Here is a 12,500-nt window from a genome sequence, read left to right as displayed (position 1 = left end):
TACACACCTGTACGGGGCCATTTGGAAGCCCATGAGGGTCCCTGGACCCCAAATGTAGACCCACTGGTGTAGCAGAGTGTTTCCAGTGAGCCAACATGCACAATATCAGCACCCTGACTCTGTTTGACCAGAATGGAACAGAGCCTTCATTAGTATCATTGGTAACACCTGTGAATGTCTTCACAATTTGGCTGCTGTGAATAGAGCCTATGGCCAACGACAACTACCACTGAGTACAAATGAGCCTAAAGCGTTGTTTATACTCCAATGCACAAGCGTGTCAACCAGCTGACAAGCTAACAACACGCAAACGGCACAGAATAGTGTATTGGGATGAGAAGGAAGCTCCGCTGGAATTGAAGCCCAAAAATAAGGGCTTTTTTAGCCCTGCTGACTGCAGAACAATTACCACGCCATTGATTGCAATGGGGATTGGACCGGACTTTACACTTGATTTTATTACCCAATCATTGTCAACATCCGTATTGTGGGGAAAGTTTTCGCTGAAAATAGCAGATGGTAAAGCTCATGTCGATCGGCTACTTTCAGCGAACGCTTTCCCCACAGTAACGGAAAATAGAAAAGATACCAACATAGAGCCCTGAGGGACTCCGCTGGGGGGGGGGGGGGGGGGGGGGGTTTACAGTGAACAAAGAAGGACGTGACCGTCCTCATCCTCACCTGACTGTCGAGGCCCAGCAGCAGTAACATGATGAAGAACAGGATGGCCCAGAACGTTGGCAGAGGCATCATGGACACCGCCTTGGGATAGGCTATGAACGCTAGGCCTGGACCTACACAACACACACACACACACACACACACACACACACACACACACACACACACACACACACACACACACACACACACACACACACACACACACACACAGAAAGGAGGGGGGTTGGGGTGGGGGTGGAGAAGAAGAAGAAGAACAACATTACAACCCTGTGATTGCTGTTGATCAAGCCAGTGCAGGCAGACAGACATAATTAGCTCGATGATGTCACTGGTAGGTTTTCTGAACTGTTCACAGCCCACCAATGAGACGCGATGTGAGTTAGACACAAATGGTGCCATATTATCAGGGGTGCACATAACTTTTTAGGTCTAGTACTCAGAAGAGCACCTGGAGATGTGACTTGGTGCGCACCAAATAAATGGTCCCGTCCCGTTTTGTCACGGGGGGGGGGGGGGGGGGGGGGGCATTCAGCGCGGTGCCCACCGGGATAGTTTTGTCAACGGGGGGGGGGTGCTGTGCGAGAAAAAAGGACGCTCTGCTTCCAAATTCCGCCAATTTTCGCTGTTTTTTTTTTCTCACGCCGTTTGGTGCCCTGTGCTGCGCTGCTTTTATCCGCCAGACTGGGACGTTCACGGCATATTTTGCACCGTTACGGTGCGTTGATCATCACTGACGAGTGCCTCTACCAGCCGCTGCTGGCTGCGTGCACGCAGCGAGGCAATGCGAGGCGATGCGAAGCAACACTCACACAATCATGTGCAGCATGCGTCCCCTCCCCTCCCCCTGCGCCTAATGGTTGTACATGGGGCCGACGCGTGCTTTAGAATGATTGTGTGAGTGTGGCTTCAGGAAGTAAATTCCTAGCCTCGATCTCCTGGCTTTTATTTTTTAGTTTTGCTAAAAAATAATAGCTTGGAAATTCCTGTCCCTGCTGTTGGTACGCAAAAGTGTCTCGTGTCGTCTGTTGTGCCACGCATTATTTCTTTTGGCTGATAGCTGCTGCTACAAATGCAACAATGTTGTGTTGTTATGTAAACACAGGGCGCATGTTATATACCATGCCTTTAATCGCAGTTATTTTTGGCACAATTATTGTGACATGAAATTCCCATATCCCTACATGTTAGCTTAGGTCTGTTCTTTTTGGCATGTCAGCGTTGTTGGATGGAGTATAACTGAGATGAGTCCGATAGTAGAAGCAGCAGAACAGCATTGTGGCTGACAGCTACATGAGACATTTAAAACAGGTTCATTTGACGTCAGGAGTTTTATGACAAAGCATCCAGTGACAGTCCTCTGGCTGACTGTCACTTTCAACAGCATAAAAACTTCACAGTCCTCTGGCTGACCGTCACTTTCAGAAGAGCTGCTACATGAAACTCATGTTTCATTCACATGTCCTTCTAAACACAAGTATTTTGGTGATGGACAGGGCACGATTACAACATTTAAGTTGATGATTAATTGTCACCCTACATATAAATGACCAAACCTCTGTGGACAGGATCTGTCTGTTCTCTGTTCTCTGTCCTGCCCGGTTCCCCAATGGCTGGAGCAATAGGCTCTATGCAAAGCAGCCATATTATCACTTCCTTGACAGGTGTTACTAATGATACTAATGAAGGCTCTGTTCCATTTAGTGTAGCACAGTGGTTTCCACGACCCCCATAACTCTCAGAGTTACACACCCGTAAGGGGCCATTTGGAAGCCCATGAGGGTCCCTGGACCCCAACTTTAGACCCACTGGTGTAGCAGAGTGTTTCCAGTGTGCCAACATGCAACAATATCAGCACCCTGACTCTGTTTGACCAGAATGGAACAGAGCCTTCATTAGTATCATTGGCAACACCTGTGAATTTCTTCATAATATGGCTGCTGTGAATAGAGCCAATTGATCTGAATCTGCACACGCCCATTCCATTAGCATTATGCACCAGATGACCCTGCCCGTTTTTACCTTTCCCAAAATGTACACTGTTTATTAGCCTTTTTATGTCGGTGAAACAGAGATTTCTTGTGTGTCACTTTCCATCCCTGATATACTGTCTGTGCACAGCGCGTAACCCACACTGCACATACTTTGGGTGCTCATATCCCCGGACGGGTATGGTCTAGTACAAATAATTGCGATTAGCTATTTAAAAGTAGATCGTAGATCTTGTAGATCTGCTATTTTCGACACGCAGCTAAGTGTAAAATCAGGCATTACGACGCCATCAAGGCTCGCCAACAGACATTTTTACTCGACTTAATCAACTGTAGATTCAGTCAACTAAAACTAGGCTAAAACTGAATCAAAATTTGCAGTCAAAATTAACACAGTTTCAGTGCCTGAGACAATCTGTTGTGTTCCTGTCTGTATGTCAACGGCACAAAGATGACCTTGAAGGGAACCTGAACGCGTTGCATGCCTTACAGAGTGAGGCGTCCAACAATAACACCAGAACATAATACTACCATGTCATTGAAAGGACCAAAATATCCAAGCAAACAAAAACAACAACATGGGACTTGCGCTACGGCCTAATAGTGGCTATTATTAAACCTCCAGTTTTCCACTCACGGAAAAATCAGCTCAGTTGTTGGCAAAGGAACCAAACATAAAAACGTCAGTCTCATATAAATATAATGTAACAAACGGCCTGGATTAGATGAAGGCACGTGTGTTATGTACAGTATCTTTAGGGTTCAGGCCCAGACATAGAGTCCCCAACTGTGGCCACGGTCAATAAGGCAGAGTGACACAGACGCATGTTGAAAACAACGTTGATAGCGTTCACTAACGTCCACACTATGTTGGTTTGTTATAAAACACAGTGTCCTGCTAACAGTGACACTGTGCTAACTGAGCTGTCACGTGGCTCGATAAGAAACTCCAGCTTTGAAACTCCAAACTTAAGACTCTAGAATTCTAGGATTCTACAAAAGTTGCGCTAGCAATACTATAGGATCTTTGCACTTCACTGCCTTTGCAGTTTTGCTCAGCAATGAAGTTGTGTGTTATTTCTTAGTCTTTGAATTTTATGAGGAGTTTCCCGTAGCTGTCTGGGCTTCCCAGAGCGGAAACCTTCCTACCCGTCTGGGTTTCCCAGAAAGAAACCCTCATACCCGTCTGGGTTTCCCAGAAAGAAACCTTAGTACCCGTCTGGGTTTCCCAGAAAGAAACCCTCATACCCGTCTGGGTTTCCGAGAAAGAAACATTGTACCCGTCTGGGTTTCCCAGAAAGAAACCCTCATAACCGTCTGGGTTTCCTCAGAACGTACCTGACTCGGCCACATCAGCGATGTCCACCCCTTGCTCCTGTGCCATGAATCCCAGGACGGAAAATATTGCGAATCCGGACACAAAACTGGTACCGCTGTTCAGGGCCCCCAGCAGCATACAGTCCCTATATGTCACATATACAGTATACGGTGTTAATAAACACACACAAATAATCCCTATATGTCACATACAGTATACAGTATTAACTCATTCACTACCAAGGACGTATAATGAATATAAAATGTTTGTGACCTGTTGAAAGGTAAAAAAACTAAAATTGCCGGCAGTGGGCAAACACAGCCAGAAATAAATCTGGCAGTGAATGAGTTAATGAACACACACACAAACAGTCCCTATATGTCACACATGTACCGTGTTAATGAACACACACACACACACACACAAACACAAGCCCACCCCAGCGGACCCTCCATAAACGGGGACAGCCCTACCTGTAGCAGTTGTACTTGTACTTGTTGTAGCTCCCCAGGGAGGTCATGGCGCCCAGGCAGATGGCGTAGGAGAAGAAGATCTGCGTGCCGGCATCGATCCACACCTTGGAGGACGAGAAGACAGAACGTTCAGGCTCACTGGACCAGTGTTCATTTTTATACGTTGGCTATACCATTGAGACATGAAGCCGATTCTACACGTCTCCTAAATCTCAACAGTATTCTGAAAAACGTATGTTTCTATATCAGTGGTTCTCAATCTTTTTCATGTCAAGGACCCCCAAAATTATATGTATTTGGCCTCGGACCCCCATCAAAATATTTTGTTCCAGGGACCCCCAGAAGCAAAGATTTGAGTTAAAAATGTTCGCTTTAAAATTATTTATATTCAAAGATTTGCACACATTTTCACGATTTTTCAAAAATAGCAGATCTACAAGCTTGTAGCGCGGCACTCGGTGCCGCGCTATGAGCTTGTATATCTGCTATTTTTGAATAGCCAAAGTGTAAAATAATGCTTTTTAGCTCAAATCTAAAAATGACACAGTTCCAGGTCTTAATGGGTTAAAAAAATTACAGATGTACAAGCTTGCAGCACGTCACTTCGTGCCGTGCTGCGAGCTTGAACATCTGCTATTTTTTTATATTTAAAAAAGAAACATCTCAAACATGACAAAGTTTGAGAACCGCTGCCATTGACCACCTGCTTCTAATTACTTCATCCATGAGTCAAGTGTCAAATTAGACATTTGTGTCCTGAGATAATGCATTCAAAATAATGGGATGTACAGTAGGCCTACCGTACGTATGGACAGGCAGCTGGTGAACATAGCGGCTCCGGCCGCGGCCGTGTTTTTTTTTTTTTTAACACATTCTTTATCCCACGCTTTTTGCAACCCCATTTTCTTTTCACCCAGTGGCAATTGTTTTGGTAATCCTGGGCGCTACACTCCCTCTGCGGCGTAAAAAATAAAGGCAGCGTGGTGGCCACCTACGTACCTCGGGGTCCTGCAGGCGGGCCAGGTCAGGGTACAGGTAGAACTTGATGCCCTCGGAGGCGCCGGGCAGAGTGACGCCTCGCACCAACAACACGATGAGCATGACGAACGGGAAGGTGGCCGTGATGTACACCACCTGGACACACACGCACACACACACACACACGCACACACACGCACATACACGCACGCACACACACACACACACACGCGCACACACACACACATGCACACGCACACGCAGGGAAAATAAAACACCAAACATTATAGCTCAAAGCTTTTATATTGTCTAGCTTGTCTATATTGATTTTTTTTTTTAAATGAAAGTCTCTCTAGACGAGATTTCAATCTCGAGATTTCAATCTCGTCTAGAGAGAATTCCGTTTTTCTTTCCTTTTTTTTCGGTTGCATAGTGTTCTGTCACTATAAACGTCAGCCCAAAAATTCACCAAAAAATGCAAAAAAAAAGCTATTAAAATACGCGATCTAACGCAAGGCCTATTGGCGCAGGTTTTAAGCTGTGGCAGACCCGTGGTATGGAGTTATGAATTTGTTCTACTGTACCATTCATCCTAAGATATCATAACATAATAGAAAAGGTAAGAAAGCGTGGTCCAAAATTGTAGATCTGCTATTTTTCTTTTTTAAATCCCTGGCACAAAATATATTTGAGATGGGGGTCCGCTGCCAAATACATGTAATTGTGGGGGTCCTTGACATGAAAAAGTTTGAGAACCACTGTTTTACTGTGCTACAAGTAATACATGTGCACACACACACACACACACACGCACGCACGCACGCACGCACGCACGCACACGCGCACGCACGCACGCACGCACACACACACACACACACAACACACACACACACACACACACACACACACACACACACACACACACACACACACACACACACACACACACACACACACACACACACACACACACACACACACACACACAGTGCTTGTAAGGTCAGTGTGTTGTGTTTTACATGGTGGTTAATTGCTCGGTTACAGGCCTTGGCAGCGAACACAGAGAGAATAAATCAGCCCTGACCAATCAATAAGCCTTCAGGGGGAGGGGGGACGGGGGGGTGTCTGGCATCGACTGCATAGTTTGTCCGCGTTGACTGCTGTTGCTGATGTTGTTTTATGGACGTTTAAAGCTGTAAGTTACCGCTATAAATCCACTGCTTCTATACATTATACGGTACACACTACACAGTACAGCATGGCTGTCGGCAGTTGTGGGAAAAGGTACTCAAATGCTTCGCTTCAGTAAAAGTATCAATACTGCAAAGTAGAAGTACTCTGTTATAAGTGAAAGTCAATAATTAAAAATGTACTTGTACGCGTAAAAGTACAAAAGTATTGGTATGAAAATGTGCTTAAAGTACGAAAAGTAAAAGTACTCAAATGTTTGAAAATAGCAGATCTACAAGCTCTCAACGCGTCACATTGTGAGCTTTAGTAACTAAAGTTTTCAAATAACTGTAGTGGAGTAAAAGTACAGTATTTGCCTCTGAGATGTAATGGAGTAGAAGTAAAAGCGTAGACAGTTGGAAATACTCCAGTAAAGTAAAATTACCTAACAATTGTACTTAAGTACAGTACTTGAGTAAATGTACTTAGTTGCTTTACACCACTGTGTAGAGATTATTTACTTTTTGATATTAGACTGATTCTTGGTTTATAAAGATCTATGATCCTAGATTATCATGTCTATTCCTCGTGTTTACCCTGCGTTCTGTAAGTCACTCTGGATTTTACTGCTAAAATGCCTAAATTGTGAAATTTTCTATGCTATACGCTCAATTCTGGAAATTCACTCGGCTTTTCCTTTCCCTCGTTTTTCTGCATGTTTACTCCGTTGCCAAGGTTACCATGACGTCACCTCAGGTCTCATGTTTTTTTTTCTAAATATAGTCCTGGTGAATGTGTGATCACATGAGGCGCGTACGTGTGTGTGTGTGTGTGCAGAGCTGTCTGGGAGAAATGCGGGGCCCGGTGCGGAGTTGGCGAGCACGCACGCGCGCGCGATTTTTTTGCGGTTTCTGTCGGATATATCCGAGTTTTGGGTGGTTATTTGCGGTTATTTTTGCCCTCAAACATTAAGTTGGGTGTCATGTTGGGTGTCATGTTAAAAAAAAAAAAATCCAGTTTTTTTGCGAGGCCCCCCCCAGCGCGGGGCCCGGTGCGACCGCACCGTTCGCACCACCCTTCCTGTGGCTCTGTGTGTGTGTGTGTGTGTGTGTGTGTGTGTGTGTGTGTGTGTGTGTGTGTGTGTGTGTGTGTGTGTGTGCGTGCGTGCGTGCGTGCGTGCGTGCGTGCGCGCGCGTGTGTGCGTGTGTATTTGTTGTTGTTTCTCGTGCCAAACAGAAAACAAAAGCTGAATTTATAGTCCATGGCACAATGCATATAGTATGCAGTAAACAGACAGACAGGCAGACAGACAGACAGACAGACAGACAGACAGACAGACAGACAGGCAGACAGGCAGACAGGCAGACAGACAGGCAGGCAGGCAGACAGACAGACAGGCAGGCAGGCAGGCAGGCAGGCAGGCAGACAGACAAACAGACAGACAGACAGGCAGGCAGGCAGACAGGCACCTTGCCGGTGGACTTGACTCCCTTCCAGATGCAGAAGAAGCAGATGACCCAGACAGCCAGCAGACACCCAGCCAGGTCCCATTTGATGGGTCCCATCTCGTCGATGCCTCCGCTGATCCCCAGCACGTTGTGCCTATTGTGAACACACAGAGGAGTTTAATGCATTATTGATTATCCATTATTATCAGTGGTGGGGGAAAAGTACTCAAATGTTTTACTTAAGTAAAAGTATCGATGCTGCAATGTAGACGTATTCTGTTACAAGTAAAAGTCCGGAATTCAAAATTGACTTGAGTGAAAGTGCAAAAGTATTGGTATCAAAATGTACTTAAAGTACCAAAAGTAAAAGTAATAACATATTTGAAAATAGCAGATCTACAAGCTCACAACACGTCGCGATGCGAGACGTTGTGAGCTTGTAGATCGTCTATTTTCAAATAGCCTACGTATAAAATAGGGCAAAAGTGATGAATGTATGTTTCATAATATCATAATTTATATCTGCAAAGTAACTAGTAACTACATTTTACAAATAATTGTAGTGGAGTAAAAGTACAATATTATGTTTTTTGATAATTGATTCAACTGATTAGTTTGATGAAGTGTTGCACCTCTATGTGTAAGCCTGCATATTAGTGCACAAGTACAGTACCTGACTTGAGTAAAGGTTCTTAGTAACTTTCCATAACTCTGAGCGTTATATTGTGATGAAAGGCTGGCTTTGTTTGTCAGAAAGAGCGTTTTCTTTTTTTTTCTCTGATCATTTCTCTGATTCACAGCTACTCTCAATGGATCGTCAACAAGTTGAATTTAATGACGAATCTATCTAACAGCGGTGACATCACATCACATTCACATTCACAATGACTTACATCGTGCACAGTAAATGACTGTGGTTACACATAATCGTCCCCGTCGGGTGGAAACCTCACATCAAAAGCAGTTCTGCAAGCTTACAATGCGGCGCATCGCGACGCATTGTGAGCTTGCAGATCTGCTATTTTCACATAGCCAAGATGTATATAGGGCTGAAGTGGTTCATGTATGTTTTGTAATAATACTCAAAATCTATAGATTAACTAAAGTTTTCAAATAATTGTAGTGGAGTAAAAGTACAATATTTGCCTCTGAGATGTAGTGGAGTAGAAGTAAAAGTACTGAAATTTGGAAATACTCTGGTAAAGTAAAAAAATACCTTCAAATTGTACTTAAGTACAGTACTTGAGTAAATGTACTTAGTTACTTTAGACCACTGGCTATAGGTGCAGACTATTAGTTTTTTATATTTGTCAGCCTAGGACATTATCCTACCCACCCAGCCTGGTTGTTAGAGGGTTTCAACAACTTGAGATGCCCAAAAGGGAGGCAAAAAGTCTGGCAAAAATATTGTGCTGTCTCTGCTATAATTGGTAGCCGCCACATATGGCGGAGACGCTGTTACTTATACCCATTAGAGTACTGAGTGACATGCTTATTGTGTCATGAAGACATATGCCATGATTTTGTGAATGTAACCTTACTGCACCTATTTGATTTGATTTGATTTATTTGAAAAGCAAAACCACATGGTTACAGCAGTTCGAGAATAGGCTCTATGCACAGCAGCCATATTATCACTTCCTTCACAGGTGTTACCAATGATACTAATGAAGGCTCTGTTCCATTTAGTGTAGCACAGTGGTTTCCACGGCCCCACAACTCTGAGAGTGTACAAATGGAACCAAATGAGTTACACACCTGTAAGGGGCCATTTGGAAGCCCATGAGGGTCCCTGGACCCCAACTGTAGACCCACTGGTGTAACAGAATGTTTCCAGTGAGCCAACATGCACAATAGCACCCTGACTCTGTTTGACCAAGAATGGAACAGAGCCTTCATTAGTATTATTGGTAACACCTGTGAATGTCTACATAATATGGCTGCTGTGAATAGAGCCTATTACGCAAGAAGGTCCTGAGACGTATTTCCGTTGAGGTCCTCTCAAAATTAACAGTCAATACAAGTTACTATACATTACAGTGCAAAACACATGACATTAAAATATACAGTACATACACACAAACAAGTGCTCCCTTATCTTTTCCTATAGTCTACTGACCCCTCTATAGGCAAACCTTTTCTAATAGACCTTGTCTGCAGCTTAAAATACCTCAGATTGGTTGTCAGTTTGACACTGGTTTGGAGGTCGTTCCACTGTGTGTCTCCTATGTAAGTAAATGATTTCTTGTCCAGTTTGCTTTTAAAAGCCTGATGGCTCACATCTGCTACACCGGCTCTGGTGAACAAATGATGTACTTTGTTTCTCTGAGTAGAACGTGTCTTTACAAATATGGGGACCTCGCCATATATGATCTTATGAACCATGGTCAATCTGGCCATGGTTACCCTGGATTCTATTGGGAGCCAGTTGAGCTCTCTAAACTGGTTCCTACCTATATGGGATCTGGGTCTAGAAACCCTAGAATGACCCTGATCAGTCTATTCTGAGCTGACTGTAGCTTGGTTTTGAGGGATTTCAATAAGCCCTCGAACCAAGGTGTACTCGCAAAATCAAAATGGCACAGGATAAGGGAGTTGGCCACCACCTGTTCGGTGGTGTAAAGTAACTAAGTACATTTACTCAAGTACTGTACTTAAGGACACTTTTGAGGTACCTTTACTTTAGTGGAGTATTTCCAATTGTCTATACTTTTACTTCTACTCCACTACATCTCAGAGGCAAATATTGTACTTTTACTCCACTACAATGATTTGAAAACTTTAGTTACTTTGTAGATTTAAATGATTACATTATAAAACATACATTAACCACTTTAGCCCTATTTCATACCTAGGCTATTTGAAAATAGCAGATCTACAAGCTTGTAGATCTACTATTTTCAAACATTTTAGTACTTTTACTTTTGGTACTTTAAGTACATTTTCATGCCAATATTTTTGTACTTTTGGAATTCTGGACTTTCACTTGTAACAGAGTACTTCTACGTTGCAGTATTGATACTTATTGTTATTTATACTACATAAATAAAGGTTAAAATGTGTATCTTACTCCCAGAACTCGGTGACAGGGGAGGTAAAGTTGGTGGTGTTGGCGGCCAGCCAGAGAGTTTTGTTCTTGCGGACAGTGTCTTCCACACAGCGGGGAGTGTTCCATGGCTGGTTGCATTTGGCCCACGGCAACTCTGGCTGGAAACACTACAACACACACACGCACACGCACACACACGCACACACGCATGCACGCGCACACGCACACGCACACGCACACGCACACGCACACGCACACACACAACACAACACAACACAACACAACACAACACAACACAACACAACACATACAGTTTGGATGAGCGATGGGCATTGGTGTAAAGTAACTAAGTACATTTACTCAAGTACTGTACTTAGGTATTTTTTACTTTACTGGAGTATTTCCAATTTTCAATACTTTTACTTCTAACTCCACTACATCTCTGAGGCAAATATTGTACTTTTACTCCACTACAATTATTTGAGGACTTTAGTTACTAGTTACTTTGCAGATATACATTATTATTACATTATATATTAACAATTTTTAACCATTTTAGCCCTATTTTATACCTATTGAAAATAGCAGATCTACAAGCTCACATCGCGACGCGTTGTGAGCTTACGTAGATATGCTATTTTCAAACATTTTAGTACTTTCACTTTTAGTACTTTAAGTACATTTTGATGCCAATACTTTTGTACTTTTACTCATGTCAATTTTGAATTTCGGACTCTTACTTCTAACAGAGTACTTCTACATTGCAGTATTGATACTTTTACCTAAGTAAAACATTTCAGTACTTTTTCCACCACCGGCGATGGGTTTATGTAGCAGCTGAACCCTAATCTCTCAAAGACATATTCAAAGCTCTGAATTTATTCTCCTCCCCTTTTTTTCACCGATGGGTTCCCAAACGCAAGCCCTGCTTTCCCACCGGATCGTAGTAACATGCCCCCCTTGCTTCGCCTCTAGTCATGCAGTGATCTGTGGTCGAAAATAATGCTTGGCGCTCTGGGGGTGGGGGGGCAATCATTTTCGATTCTGTGCCTATCAGTACTTAACTCGGACAGGGCTGAGTAGGCTCAAGCGAACGTCGCAACGTTCGGCACAGCGACTCGCGGTGCCTCCCGTGGCTCGAGTTCGCTCGAGACTGCGACCTTCCGTCGCGGTCCAAAACTATACTTTATCGGCAAAAAAAGAGTTGTCCGTGGCCGATGGAAAAAGTAATGTCAGCAGCGGGAGTCGAACACTGGAGTTGTTAGGTTTGGAGTCTAGTGATTAACAAGGCAAGCCACTGAGGCAGGTGTTGCTGTATGCACAGCAGCCATATTATCGCTTCCTTCACAGGTGTTACCAATGATACTAATGAAGGCTCTGTTCCATTTAGTG

The 12,500-nt window shown here is 43.7% G+C and overlaps 1 protein-coding gene across 1 annotated transcript in view; it reads right to left on the bottom strand.

Annotated features, from left to right (window-relative positions):
• The window catches only part of LOC311048958 (sodium- and chloride-dependent taurine transporter-like), a 52,618-nt gene that overhangs the window by 11,856 nt on the left and 28,262 nt on the right, over nt 1-12,500 (bottom strand). Inside the window, exons 5-10 of the mRNA XM_084062341.1 lie at nt 11,130-11,275; nt 8,081-8,213; nt 5,463-5,597; nt 4,464-4,567; nt 4,011-4,135; nt 682-794 (exon numbers count right to left, since the gene is read on the bottom strand). Coding sequence (XP_083918467.1) covers nt 682-794; nt 4,011-4,135; nt 4,464-4,567; nt 5,463-5,597; nt 8,081-8,213; nt 11,130-11,275 — 756 coding nt within the window. The remainder of the gene's footprint in view (nt 1-681; nt 795-4,010; nt 4,136-4,463; nt 4,568-5,462; nt 5,598-8,080; nt 8,214-11,129; nt 11,276-12,500) is intronic.

Source organism: Gymnoscopelus microlampas, assembly GCF_963454915.1.
Source record: "Gymnoscopelus microlampas genome assembly, chromosome: 7".
Lineage (NCBI taxonomy): Eukaryota > Metazoa > Chordata > Actinopteri > Myctophiformes > Myctophidae > Gymnoscopelus > Gymnoscopelus microlampas.
This window is presented reverse-complemented; position numbering and strand designations above follow the sequence as displayed.